Source organism: Antrostomus carolinensis, unplaced genomic scaffold (assembly GCF_000700745.2).
Source record: "Antrostomus carolinensis isolate BGI_N321 unplaced genomic scaffold, ASM70074v2 scaffold41387, whole genome shotgun sequence".
NCBI lineage: Eukaryota > Metazoa > Chordata > Aves > Caprimulgiformes > Caprimulgidae > Antrostomus > Antrostomus carolinensis.
Genome location: NW_010327417.1, coordinates 1 through 13,741, shown reverse-complemented (window position 1 = coordinate 13,741; position 13,741 = coordinate 1). Strand labels below are relative to the sequence as shown.

Genomic DNA, 13,741 nt, shown 5'->3' with positions numbered 1-13,741 from the left:
CTTTCCTTACTGGGTAGAAGACCCGGTCTGTGCCTGAACTTGCTATTCTGAATAACCTCTTCTCTGCACACAGTGACTGATGCTCACATCCTGTTTGCTACCAGCTTACCCGAAAGAGTGCCCTGAAGAGTGACATTTCTATTTCTGTTGGGCTTGTTTCAGTGAGTTGGCAGGCTGGCTCTCTCACGTGCTTTTCAGTTCTCTTCTGTGAATTTGAGGAAACCCGTTTTTCCTTTGCTTTTTGTATGAAATGGCAAAATCACTGTGGGATTTGGAATCACAGCTGGAAAACTGAGCTGGATTTTTAAACAGGAAGAATCTATATTGAGTCAGGAACCTTAAGTATTTAGACTTTGATGAATGCTCTGCTAATGCAGAACTAGTCTGCCTGGGAGATAACATGAATAAACCTGCAAATCCTGTTTTTGCCAAGCTGTAGGTTTTGATCAGGGACTTGCTAGCTTCTTTGGAAAAAAAATCTAGATTTAAATATATTTTTTGTTGTTTTAAATCCAAGCGCACCAGTGAGTCTATGTCTTATTTCTCTAATGTAATCACTTTGCCATGTTTAATAAACTATCTGCACACTTTCAAATCTGTTTTGCTGGTGGAGGTGCTCAGGGAAGCTGAAATGCAGTATTAATTATCCACTCTAAAATATGCTTGACTGAGTGGCTCATGATGGGGAAGTTCCTCATGCCAAGCTTTGTTGCATCTGCTGCTTTTAGCATTTTACCAGTTGCAACCCATGTAGCCATGCTTGAAAAAATACAGGCTTCTAAAAAACCCAAGGCAACAAAAAATAAATTGTAATTGTCAAGTCTTATTTTTGAGATGTTGTGTGGATAAAAAAAATAGAGGGCCTCTTCTTACAGTTGAATAAGAAGACTGACTATGAATAGAACTTCGAAGGCTAAGCAGCTTCATCTCTTCTTACTGTTTTTACAAGCCTGTGCTTCTGCAGCAGACTTAAAAACAGGAGGAAATGTAAGCACATCCAAATTAATTGCTTCCACATGGGAAGTTCCATATTGTTCATTTTAACTTACTCCACCTTGAGGATGACCTGGCTGAGACCTGGCAATGTAGCTTTCTTTCTCCCCCTGCCACCCCATCCTTCTGCAGAGGACGATTTCTCACCTGCTTCCCCCTCCCCGACCTTTGCCAGTAGGAAGCTGTCCCCTTGGGCTGGGTGCAGGCTGGTGCCCTGTGCCGGCGGGGCGGGCAGGGGACTGGGCTCCAGGCCTGTGTGCCCAGGGTGGGAGGACACGCTGTGCTTTACCCACCTGCAGTGTTATCTCCTGTGTGTGCTTGTGGTAGCACCATAGCCCTGGCTGTCTCCTGCTGCCGGTGGGATGGGGCATCTTGCTGGCTGCTGCAGGAAGAGCCTTTGTGCTCTTGTGCACAGGTGGGCTGTGGGGCAGCTGCTGGAGGAGACCAGAGTTACAGCTGGCACTGGGAGAAGATGCATTTTAGTGACCTGCGATGTGGTAATGGGTGGAGGCAGGCAGCTTAGTTGGCTGGCTCCCTGTCTCTGCTCGGGTATGTAATTCCCTTGCAGTGTTGAGGTCAGAGCCTCCCCGCACCAGAAAGCTTTGATGCAATCGAGCTGTGTTTCTGCCCCTCCTGGGAAGGCTTTTAGGACCAGCTCTCCAGAAGATGCAGGAAGATATTAGTGCCGCAGGTGGTAGGACTCTTCCTCCGCAGCCGAGCCTGGCAGGAGCTTGCTGCTCCCTGTCTGGCCACGTGTGGGTCTCAGTGGTGTGGCTCTTCAGTGGGATATTCTGCTTGTTTTGTATTGCAAGTAAAACGAGAGGCCAAATCCCACCAGGTGAGGAAAGTTCTCTCCCGCAGGTGCTGCTGTTTCAGTCCCAGCAGGGTGCCTGGTGTCTGAGAGGAAGTGTGCTTGCTGGAGCGGCTGGGTTTTGACCTCCTGGCAGGAGGCTGGTTTGCTCCTGGAGCTGGACTGGTCCTGCCCTGGTTTGCCTTCCTTGCAGAGCCATTGCTCTTACTGACTAGTTTAGGAGGTGTTCTGGAGGAAGGAGAATTGGTGTAGGCTGCTTGCAAGGTTACCGAGTTGCAGGGAAGTCCCAGGTGTTTCGGAGTCTGTGAGGTTTGGGCTTGTGACATTTGGGTTGTTGAGGCTCCTGAGGCCAGGCCCTGCCCTGGCAAGTTTGTGCTGATCTGTGCTGTGTGAGTGAGCTGAAGGCTTCAGATGCAGTGAAGAAGTTGCCACATTTTGGAGGATGTTTGCAGCATGGGACGGTGTTTTGTTTTGCTTTCTGGAGTTCGATTCAGCCGTGAGAAAGAGGAGAGGGAAAAGAGAAGTGATAGTAAAAAATAAGTGTCTCTGAACTTAGTGTGGCAATGGGACACAAGCGGAGTGTGTGTAAGTGTAAGTGGCAGAAACAATTTGTGTGTTGATAGATGTGCGGCAACACTGAGGTCTCTGTTGCAGGAGGACGGTTTTTCTTCAGTGTGTGCCTGTTGCAGGTGACAGGGGTCTGTTGGGGTTGCTGAGCTGGGCCCAGGACGGAGCACAGCTTTGTTTCCCTGAAGAGCCCAGGGACACTTGGAAACACCACATCCAGGCAGCCTCTCAAATCATTTATCAAAATGCCTGTTTTTCTCCCTCGATTCATCGTGTGAACCCATATTAAATACTAACCAAGGAAAAACCCTACATTAAATAAACAGTTATATGGGGAAATGGTGCAAATCCATTAGCTTTTGTCAGGTCTTCCCTATTTCTATTTTTATTTGCCAATGCTAATGGATTTAGTGCAACCTGCTCCCTCCCACCCGTCTCTACTAGCTGTTAACCCCTTCCCCTGGAAATTCACTCACTGGCCTATTTCATCATTAATACACTAGCAGGCAAAGAATGACCTGCAGACCTTTAGCACAGATATAAGTGTTGAATAATCTTTTTAATATTTGTTGAGTGAAGGTTTGTGTTTTAAAATTGTGTCTTTTCCAATCATATAATCTAGATAACGTGATGAGTATCAGATGGCCAGTGGGTATTTAAGTGAGTGCCCCTCTGACATCCCACTAAACGGGCTATTGGTCTGGAGTCTCAGGGATTTTTTTTCTTGTTTCTATTGCCTTTGACTTTATAGGTGACCTTGAGCACTTAGCTTCTTTTTTTTTTCTTTTGTTTCTGTGTCTCCTCAATTTTCTTTTCAATAGAGTAAGGATAATTACACTTTCCATGTATACACAGAAATTCTATAGGCTGAAACAGCATTATTAATGCTACTTACTACCTAATCTCCCTCAAGTATGCTGTGTGGCAGCCCGTCATGCTGACAGCCTTGTCTTCCGGGCTCTCCTGCCTTCCCAGCCCAGTCTTCCTGCATCTGTTTGATCTTGCACTTTGTTCCTCCCTAGAAGTGTCACAGCCTGTCTTCTTCAGCGCGCGGACTGCGCCTAGCCTGGGGAGGCTTTGGGGAAGGTCTGGGGTTGCTAGGCACTAGCATGAAACAACATACCACTGCTTTATATAGGAGCGAGGCATTGTTTAAGGGCAGTTAATGACACTATTTTTTTCAGTTGCTTGCAGGATTTCCATATGGCAGCCTAATAGCTTTATAGGGTGGTTTGCATATAAACTCAACAAGGAGTTACTTAACAGGCTAAATGTGACTCTTGGAGCTGGCTGACATAATGCAACACCTCCCGAGCCTGTCGGAGGAGTCGTTTTATGACGAGAGCAGTGGGAAGCTAATGCGGTGTAGCAGATCCACGGCAGGCTGTAGGCAATAGTATTGTGCCAGCTTACCTGTACTAATGGACATACAGGTGCCTATGCTGGCAGGGAAGTGGAGGAGCTGGAAGAGGAGCACTGGACCAGCTGTGCCCCTGGTGTCATCTGGCAGTGGGTCACCGCTATTGAAATAACAATAGAGAATTGTTCCAGACCCGGTATTGAAGTGCCACTTGTGGGATCAAGAGCCTGGATTCTGGGGACGTGCCTTGGGTTGGTAGCCTTTGGTGGCAGCTGGGACTGGCTGGGTGTCTAGGTCACACACTAGAAGATGTTTCTGACTTCTCTGTACTCATGAGGGGAAGTGCTGCAGTAAAAAATTGCTTAAAAGCCCGTGAATGCCTTCATTTGTGTAAAACCTGGACTGTCCACATAGTCACTCCTGTGCTGTCTCACATCTACTGCTGTGAGATGTTCCCCACGGTTTCTTTGCTCTGCTTGGGTCAGGTAGACAAGGCCATAGGACCTGTGTCTGTGGCTCTACTGACGGGACGCTCTGTGGGGCTTTGTGTGGGGGCCAGCCTGGAAAGGCACTGCTGCGGGGAGCAGGGCCCTCTTCACAAAGCAGGCTCTTCGCCCTAACGGCACGTACAAGTCCAGAGGTACAAAGGAAACTTCTCATACGTCTTGTGCTGGTGAGACTTGAACTCCTTTAACATTGGAAGACCTCTGGACAGTCTGTGTTTTGGTAGCACGTTCTTGTGTTGCAGGATCTTGCGCTGTCATCTCACCTGTGAAATAGGTGGGTTTTTGCCTGTGGAATACCACAGCCTTTCCATTTCTCCAGCTGTTACTTCAGAGCACTGGCCTGGCCTCTTTATTCCTGCAGCATTGTTTATTTGCATGCTTGGCTTCCTGTTTGGTTTGGGGTTTTTTGTTTTATTTTATTTAGAGGCTTAGTAGTCCTTTTCCACTATAATCATACTTCTCATTCTCAGTGAAGTTAGTTACCCACCCAGCCTCTCCAGTTGGAAAGGTAGCGCCCATTTTGTAACTGGAAGGACACTGGAGGCACGGAGCTAGTTAATGCCCCTGCACCACCTGGGGCAGAATCAGGCTGCTTTCCTGAAGGCAGACAAGGGCTTTAAAAGGTTGATGGCTGTGTCAGTGTCTGGGGTGGCTTGTTGAGCAAATGGGCTAAAATGTGGAGAGATGAGCATGAAAGCAGAGACTTGGACTTGTCTGATTTGAACTAATGGATGTTTTTACTTGGAGCAAAGTAAGATTTGAAAAGCCTCAACCTTTTGTTTTCTTGAGAAAAGCTGGGGATTTCTTGGTGCAACTGGTTTACTTGGGTTGAACACTGTACTCCAGTAAGCCTTACCATCAAACCTTTAATTTCATGGATTAAATGAGCATATATTTATGGTCATGTAGTTGTGTTTTAGCTAGGCAGAGCTCTTCTTCAGCTTTGTGCTTGAGCTGAGCTGTGACTGCTGGTTTACTAAAAACGGTTGAAAGCATGCAGGAGAAGTGGAGGTGGGGCTTTTGTTATGCTGCATGCAAATACTGCTTTAGTTTTCTCAGAAGGTAGCATTGCCAAACTTTCCTCAGAAGGGCAGGGCAAGTTTCTAACTCCTTTGAGTTCATAGGTAAGAGAGATTTTATGTGAGGGTTTCTGAAAATTAAATGCTTACCATGCAGTTGTTACTGTCATTAAAATTGCTGTTAAGGTCTGTAGTACAGTTCTTTAAAACTGGCCATACAGAATTTACTGATCTGTGCTAGAAATGTTGGAAGAGAATGACGATAATCTACCTTGAAACTGCATGAATAGTTATTTGTAATTTTTATGTGAGATTACAGTGGATCTAAGGAATGTGTTTTATAATAATAGCAATCATTGGCAGTGGCTTTGTTTTTCTTTCTTTAAGAATTCCTTAGCAGTTGTATTTCTTTTTTTTTTTTCTTTTTTAAAGTAGCTGACCTCAGATGATTCAAAAGCTCTGTTTGTGTCTTCCTGTAAATTACTTCATTTGTTTAAAAAAGAAGTAACTAGAGTACCAACCAGCCTCATCTGCAAGGTACATAGCTGTTGAAGAGGATAAAGCTTTACTGTTATCTGTGACCACTCATAAAAACTATTTAAAACTGGAGAACCAACATAGGCAAGCAGAGCAAGCAACAGTATGTGTCTTGGTAACATGAAATACCAATGAGTAAAGATAACGAGCAGAGTTTTAAACAGATCAGCAGACAGACTTTGACATCTTAATCTTAAATCTTCCTAAGCATTTGCCAGCTAAATAGTTTAAAATTTGTTATATAGGATCTTTCCCCAGCTTTGATACTAGTATGCTAATTCTGCCTCATGTAAATGAAGGAACTACAATTTTGAGTTGGTCCTATTTTAGCAGCGATGGCCTTCATTTAGAGGGGAGCAGTACTAGTGCCAGGGATGGGGAGCTGAACTGAAAAAGTAAGGAGCGCTCTTCTTGGCATCGCTGTCTGCAAGGGAACGGCACAGTGCTGGCTTTGAGTAGTGTTCCTGGTTGCACAGGTTCTCGTTGGATATTGAAAAGTCTCTCTGTCCTTGCTCTTGCAGTGCAGATTAAGCATGGCATCAGTGGTTGCAGTAGACTTGCATTCTCTAGTCTTGGTGAATTTTCTAATTGTGAGCCATTTGTTTCCCATAGTGCCTGCAGAACGTTTGCAGACCTTCAAAAGTAGTGGCACATTCGGTGAAGGATGTGTAATCTCTGTTGTGTTGTGGGATGGTTTTTAAGTTACTTGGCAGGAAAGTTATTTAGGCAAGTCATTCTCTCCTGAGGTGGATTTTGTAGTGATTATTGTGTTCCTCTTGATGCGTTTCAGAGCTAAAGGCAGAGTGTCAGGAGGAGCCACTTGGATAGTATTTTACTTCCCTTCCTCCTTCCTCTTCCATCTCCTCGCAAAAATCCCTCACTTATTAAATAGAATTTTTTTTCCCATAAGATGAGAAGAGGGGAACTTTGTTTAGGAAGAACTCTTGATGTTAGTTTACTGTCCTGGGAACCAACCAGAAACCTGTTTCAGTCAGGGATTCCAGAACTGCTCTGTGTTTCGGGTGACTGCAGTGCTGAGTGGTGAGTGAAATACCCTGCCCTTTTCATGGGTAGAAGTTTCCATCGTGCCTGTTCTGTTGGGAGGTTTTATGGGTCCTTGCTGCCTGACAGCTCTGGGCGTTCTCTCACCACCCCAGAGGTTTCATGCTCAGATGTGAGCAGTCACCAGTGGTTCCACAGATGCAGCATCAGTGAAGAGGGGGCTGATGACTTTGTGCCTGTATATTAGATGTGATGCAGGCATAGAATTTGAGAAACATTGTTGTCTTTTTGTCCCTTATGCACAGAAATCTGTTCTGGTCTAAAATTATTAATTTTTCATGCTCTGGTCCTGGCTGTAGTTACTCAAATGGTTGTTATATATTCTACGGTAACAACACGGATATTTCTCTCATCCATTTTTTTTTTTTTTGAAATTTATATTTCAAAAACTGGTTCACTAAAGCTTGATCCTATGGAAACACTACTGTGCTCGCATGGCATAGCTGGACATCTACAGAAGCTGTACAGCATTCCCATGGATAAACTTGTTGGCAAATCTGTGTGAAGGTTTGCTTCAAGTCTGCTGTTGCAGGGTAACTGGGCACAAGGAGCTCAGGATAAATATTTCTTTAGCATAAGAACCTTTGATACCCAGTAATCTCTCCACTATTACTTGCAAAGAGGTCATTTGCTGTAACAAGCTTTAATCCATGCTGAGAGCAAACCCTTAGATCAGTAATGGTGAATACTGACACCAAAAGGTTCCTCATCACTGCAGAAAGTGTCATTAGTGTTATTCACAGGTCCTGTGTTAACGACTGCAACAACTTACACTGAGCTAGGCAGGGATTGATAAGTCACAGTGGTGTGATTTCAAGATTTGGTAGTTTGGAACTGCAGATGCTGGTTGGAAATGCCCTTTTTTGAGTAATAGGAATTTTCTGCTTTTTCTGCTTGTTTTTACAGTTCCTGAAGCAACCTTGTAACCAGCATGGCATAGTTTTCAAAGGTGGGGTACATCTAGACCCCTTCAGCCTGGGTACCTCCATACACCTGATTCATACTGCTGACAGTTTTGGTTCAGGAGACTCTAGCCCTGGCCACTCATCCCCTCCTGGTTTGGTAGTAGAGAAGATAAAGAACAGATCTGCTCGGTGGGGAGTTGTTGGCTTGGTTTCAGTTTTGTTTGCTTGCTTAAAGTAGCAAGGTCCTTAACTCAGAGAGTTCAGTTTGATAATTCTCGGCTTGCTGGCGTATCCTGGGTCCCTGTGCAGAGCTGTGCAGTCACTCATGCACTCTTGGATCTCTTGTTTCGGTTCCTCTCCTCCCAGCATCCCCCAGCCCCCGTGCATCCGTGCCCAGCATCCCAGTGTCTCTGGTCCCATCTGCGCGGCTCTCCTGGTCTTTCCTTCAGGGCCTTGTCTGTCAGCCTCAGTGCCAGCTCACCTCAGCTCTCCCATGTACATCTGCTCTCCATCACACCCATTTTCCCATTCCTCTTCTGAGCTGCTTTGTGTCCAGGCAGAGTCCCAGTTTTCCTTTGTCGTTGTGCTGTTCCAAGAGATGCATCGGGGTGTCACCATGGCTCCTGCTGCAGAAGGGGAGAGCTCCTCTTCCCCTCTTGGGCTCCCCACATCCATCCCCTGCTTTGCAGCAGTACTGGATGCTAATCAGAACCTTCATGTGAGCTAGCTTAATGAGTTTAAACGACATTAAATTGTGTCAGGAAAATAGTTTTCTTAGAGGAAAATGACTGATACGGGCTTGTGGAAGAAGGACCATGCACATGCCAGAGGGCAGGGAGGAGAACAGTGCAGCAAGGACCAGGGAAGCAGCAGCTCAGACCCCCTTCATCCACTACATCCCATCCCTTTTGGAGGATGTTCCCTTAGGGACCTTCTCAGTGGTGATGTGGGTGCCTGGAGATGCTCCTCCCTGGTTTCGGTGCTGTCCCACGTGGATTCAAAGTGAACGTGTAACTGGAGCTTCAGAAGGTAGAATTTGAAATTGCCAGTGTCCCTCTGAGCCCGCATGTTCTGCGGTTCCTGTATCTGCTCTCTTCCCAAAGCTTTATTTTGGGCAGACTGTATGGCAATGAAAAGAACAACCCTGGAAAAAAAGTTGTGTTCCTAACACATTTCAAATCTGTGCTAAAATAACCAGGGAACAAAATTCCTCAAATAAACATTTGCTGGAATTTTTATATAGAGAAGGTATGTATTTCTTCTCAGCCATTGGTCTTGGAAAGAGCTCAATGCACAGTTTTTTTATTGGGCTTTGGCAGACGATGGGGGATACATAAGGGCAGGCAGTTAGCTGCGAGGTATATGGAAGCAAAATTTGTAACGAGGAGTCTTAATAGTGGATAATGCTGTTATCCCCAACTAGGGACAACTGAAAGAGCTGACAGGAAGCATTTTAATTCTTTTATTTTTAAATTTCAAACTTTTTTTCAATTCTTCCAAAAGGTGACCAAACATTTTTGTTTGGATCCTAACAGGTTGTATAAACTAGGATATTAAAACTTTTATATGTAGTCTGTCCGGAGAAGAAACAATTGGACACTGAGTGTATCATGTACCTTTTCATGGCAATACACTGGTTTTAATTGTTGGGGGAATCAGATTTGTATATTTGGGATATTAGAAAGAGTAGATGAATTTACGAACTAGGATTTAGTACACAGTATCCTCATAAAATCTACATAAATATTAAGTGACAGAAAAAGGCGTAAAAATTTCTTAATAGAAAAGATAATCGGGATTAATTTTAAAGAAAACATTCAGTCATAAACTTTTATTGGGTAACTTCTACGTGTTGCTTTCTCTCCCCATTAGTACCTCTGAAATAGCTTACCTGCAACTATAGTCTACTCTGGGACAAGGTGAAGAGGACTCGTAGTAACACTCCTGCTGTTTTTAATAACCTTAGACTTGAATGCAGCAGCAGTAACCTGTGATCGGCAGGAGCGAGGGAGGGACCTGGCCCTGGGTGGAGGTGGCTGTGGGGAGGTGTGAAAGCACTCCAGTGCTGAGGTGATCCGGGGCTGTTAACCACTCCTCAGTCACTAGTTGCCTGGGAGACAAATGTAATCCAGGGATTTTTTTTCCCCCCCTTCTTTGCTGGTTTTTGATTGAAGCCACTATTGACTTTTGGCTTGGAGGAGGCAGTGAAGCAGCACGCCAAGTGTCATAAGATGGAAATTAATCACTAACCGATGGGTCTGAGTTCCAATGATTTCCTTTCCTGTGATTGCTCTGTATATGGGAAGACTAATGACACATCTAAACAGACAGTTAACGAAGCTCTTCACACCTCTGACAGTCAAGAAGGATTCTTGACCAGATGATGATTCAGTTTTCTTTTTATTTCTGCTCTCTTGTGTGATTGTGGAAAAAACAAAAGTAACTATCGTGAAAAAGGAACTTTGCATGGTTGGAGAACTTTGCCTTAAATTCTGTTCGTTTTTGCTGCTAAATTATGTCAGTCTCATTGCAGTGAAAAAATAGCAAGTCTGCCTTCCCAGTGTTTCTGTTAACAAGGAGTATAATTCTTCTCAATACTTTTTGTGTGAGAGAGTTTCTGGTTTTCAGTGAGATTATTTTTGGCTTTTGCAAGAACACAGAATTTGTTTGGCAAGCCAAACAAATTTAGCTTAACAGTAATGAAAGGTTTTGAAGTTACTCTTCAGCAGTGACTTCATCTTGTAAGGCCTTTAACTTGAACTAACTCTGATGGGTTTTGGGGAGTAATCTCTTCCAGGTAGATGAAAAGTCTGTCTTGGAAATAAATGAAAAAACAGAGACGTTCGGAAACAATATGTTGTGTTCCAGCAAGTACAAATAAGGTAGATGGCATTTAAGCATAGCTTTTTTTTTTAAGCTTATCCCATGCTGTAAGGACTAAGGAATCCAGCAAAGGTTTTATCCTGTAAAATGTTCCGAGTTTTGCACGTTGCTTGCTTAAAAGGAAATTTTATGTTCTTCATGCTCTGGCTCTTGGAGATGGAGCATGGAAGTGGAATTTGGGAGGTTTGGATTCTATTTTTGACTCTGTCCATTGCCTAAAGAGTCACTTACTAGGCTTATCATGTCAAGTCTCTGGCTCATTGTCCCATATTTAAAAGAGGGCTAAAAAAACAACCTCCTTTTTGCAAACTGGATTGAGATGTGTGGCACACAGCTTCCTGCACTGCGGATCTTTCAGTTGTCTGCTGTAGTGCTTTACCGAGAGGAAAGCCCAAGAGTCTTGCTCTCTCTTTCTCTGGCCCCTCGAATCTTGGGCTTTTTGGCCATAAAAGGGCCCCACTTCACCTCGAGAGCTGGAAGATGTCTCCCCTTAGACTGTTCAATAGCCTTCTGGTAAGGCACTCCTGGGAAGTAAGGGGAGAGATGGGCTTGAACCCTGCTGCCCTGAAGAGGCTTGACCCCATCCATGTTCCTGGTTCCACCAGAGCAGCGTGCAGAAGATGGTTCCTTCTTCATCCCCTCCAGCAGATAGATGTGCTAGTTTCTGAAAGAAAGCAGTCACTGCTCCTGCAAGTTGTGCCAGCCCCTCTCCTTTTCTTTGAAGCCAAGTCTCACATGGTCCTGTGAACTTGTAGATGCTACCATAGGCCTATCCAGTGATGTTGGGGAAGGTCTTTCTTCTTCATTTTTCTATTTTTTGAGGGGGGAATTGAGTGTAGCTTTGCCGTTTGTAAGCTCAGAAGGAGGTCTGCACGCACTTCGCGTTGTGTGTCCTAAAGCTATCCATGAGGCAGAGGAGCGCTTAGGAGTTGGTGGGGCTCCACAAAGATGGCAAGCGTCTGGTTTTGGTCTTCCTTGTGACTTTAGAAAATAATATCCCACTTTTGGTGTGATTTTATGTGTGTGTGTGTGTGTTTGCTCTTTGATACATGTTACCAAGAGTCTTGCTCTACTGACAGGAGCTGAGAAAAGGGGTGGCCCTGGGTTGAAAAGCAGCTAGGGGCAGTAGCACAGCCTCCCTTGCCTGTTCCAGAAGATGTCAACATTTACCAAAAATCTTATCATAATGCCTTGAAAGCCTGCCAGTAGGGTTCAGTCGGTAATTAGGATTGGTGTTTGTTTTCACTTATGCTCAAGCAGACCGAGGCCGCTTCTAAGCGATCATTTTATATGCTTTCGTAGTGGAGTCCAGGGAAAGTTGTTTTTCTGTTTGCTTGAGAGCTCACACAAAACAATTCAAAATATCTGCACCCTGACCTCTGGTGAGATTGAGACAAGGGCTGAAATTGCACTGCTCATAACTGCAGAATAGACTGAATTTGAGTATAGTCTTCGCATTACAGATTGACTGCTTGAGTTGCTCTATGTGTCCAGAGAGGGTCATTACAGTAACTGTTGTTTTAACCGATTACAATTTCACAACACCCTTAAATGGTTTAAACTCTGATTATACTGTGGGTTGGTTGGGGTTTTTTTTATGTTTTGGGTATTTTTTTTCCCCTTAGGGGAGAAAAGATGATTAATTTTCTCTTGTAGTATAATGGCACTGATGTCATGTGGTTGAAGGATTAAGTCCTTTTATTTTTAAAACAGTTGCTAGGGTGTTTAAACCCCTCCTTTTTATCCCTGTTTCTTGTTAGTGTAACAGCAAAAGGAAAAGAATCTACTTTCAAAAAGAATCTACTTTTCTTCAGGGTCTTCATTTAACATTTGTAGTTTCTTATTTTTCCAATATGGGGTGATGGGGAAATTGCCAGATATTATTAAATCCTATTAACTAGTAACAAGGGGGGGAGGGGAAAAGCAGCCAAACATTCATTCTTACTTTTCTCTCCCCAGAAATTGTGATTTAAATAATACAGTTGCAATACTTTGTTAGTGGAGTCATAATCTCTGGCAAGCAAACTTATGTTCTCTTCTGTCAGACAAAAAACCCAAACCCACTGCTTTTCCCGACAAATGCTGCTAAATAAATAAGGCTATGCCATTAGATAAAATATTTGATTTTTTTTTAATTCTTTTTTCTTTGCAGAGTATTGGAAAGGGGTCCTTGTGGTGTATAGACCCAGAATATAGACAAAACCTTATTCAGGCTTTGAAAAAGACACCCTATCACCCATACTCGCATGTGTTCAGTACACCTCCCACATCTCCTCAGGCATATCAAAGGTAAGAACTAGATGCATTTTCAATTCTAAATGTTTTCCTCCAGTGTTGCATATGGATCTCGGGTAAGACGTTAAATGTAATTAAGCTGTGCAGTTTGGAAATGTGCTAGCAAAGCAAGCCCAGGAGTGCTGGCGGCATCCTGGCCTTGCTCAGCGTGTGTCAGGGACGCCTGACCTGCCCGTCCCTGGGTGTGACTGCAGCGGGTCCCCGCGCGGGACTGCAGCCCTGCTCCCGCGTGGGCCACACAGCCTTTCGGGGAGGGACGCCTGACATCAAAATCATATAAGCAAATGGAGAGCTCGGAAATGTCCGCTTATCCCCTCGGCAGTGAGCACAGGACCCTTGCGGGGAGGAGAGGGGCTCATTTGTTTCCCCTCAGTGGGCTGGGGGGCCAGGGTTGCCTGTGCAGCCATCGGGTCTCCCCGCAGGCCCTGGGCCCCGGCGACTGCAGCAGCCATGGCTGTAGTTCGGGGCTCCCCACGCGGGTGCCAGCCCTCCAGGGTGTCCCAGAGGGGAGAGCCATGGCTGATTTTCTGCCTTGCTCCAGCGGAATAGGTGTGGGGCGGGTTTTTTTCATTTGACTTCCATTTGTTTTTGTTCTGGCCGAAGGGGGGCAACGGGAGAGAGATGATCTGTGACTGCCGTTCGCCAAGCGGGGAAGCGAGCGCCGGGTTTTGACACAACTGCCGCCCCCTCACTGCTAATACGGACATTGGTTCGTTTTTCCAAGTGGGGCAGCGCATCGCGGCTGGGTCAGCAGCGCCGGTCATGGCCGGTGCTGTGCCGCACCCCACACCGTCAGGGGGGTG

The 13,741-nt window shown here is 45.1% G+C and overlaps 1 protein-coding gene across 1 annotated transcript in view; it reads left to right on the top strand.

Moving 5' to 3' along the window:
• LOC104528021 (forkhead box protein N3) overlaps window positions 1-12,932 on the top strand; it is a gene marked incomplete at its 3' end in the record, with an annotated part of 28,931 nt that extends 15,999 nt beyond the window's left edge. Inside the window, exon 2 of the mRNA XM_010171897.1 lies at window positions 12,796-12,932. Coding sequence (XP_010170199.1) covers window positions 12,796-12,932 — 137 coding nt within the window. The remainder of the gene's footprint in view (window positions 1-12,795) is intronic.
• Window positions 12,933-13,741: the final 809 nt, after the last annotated feature.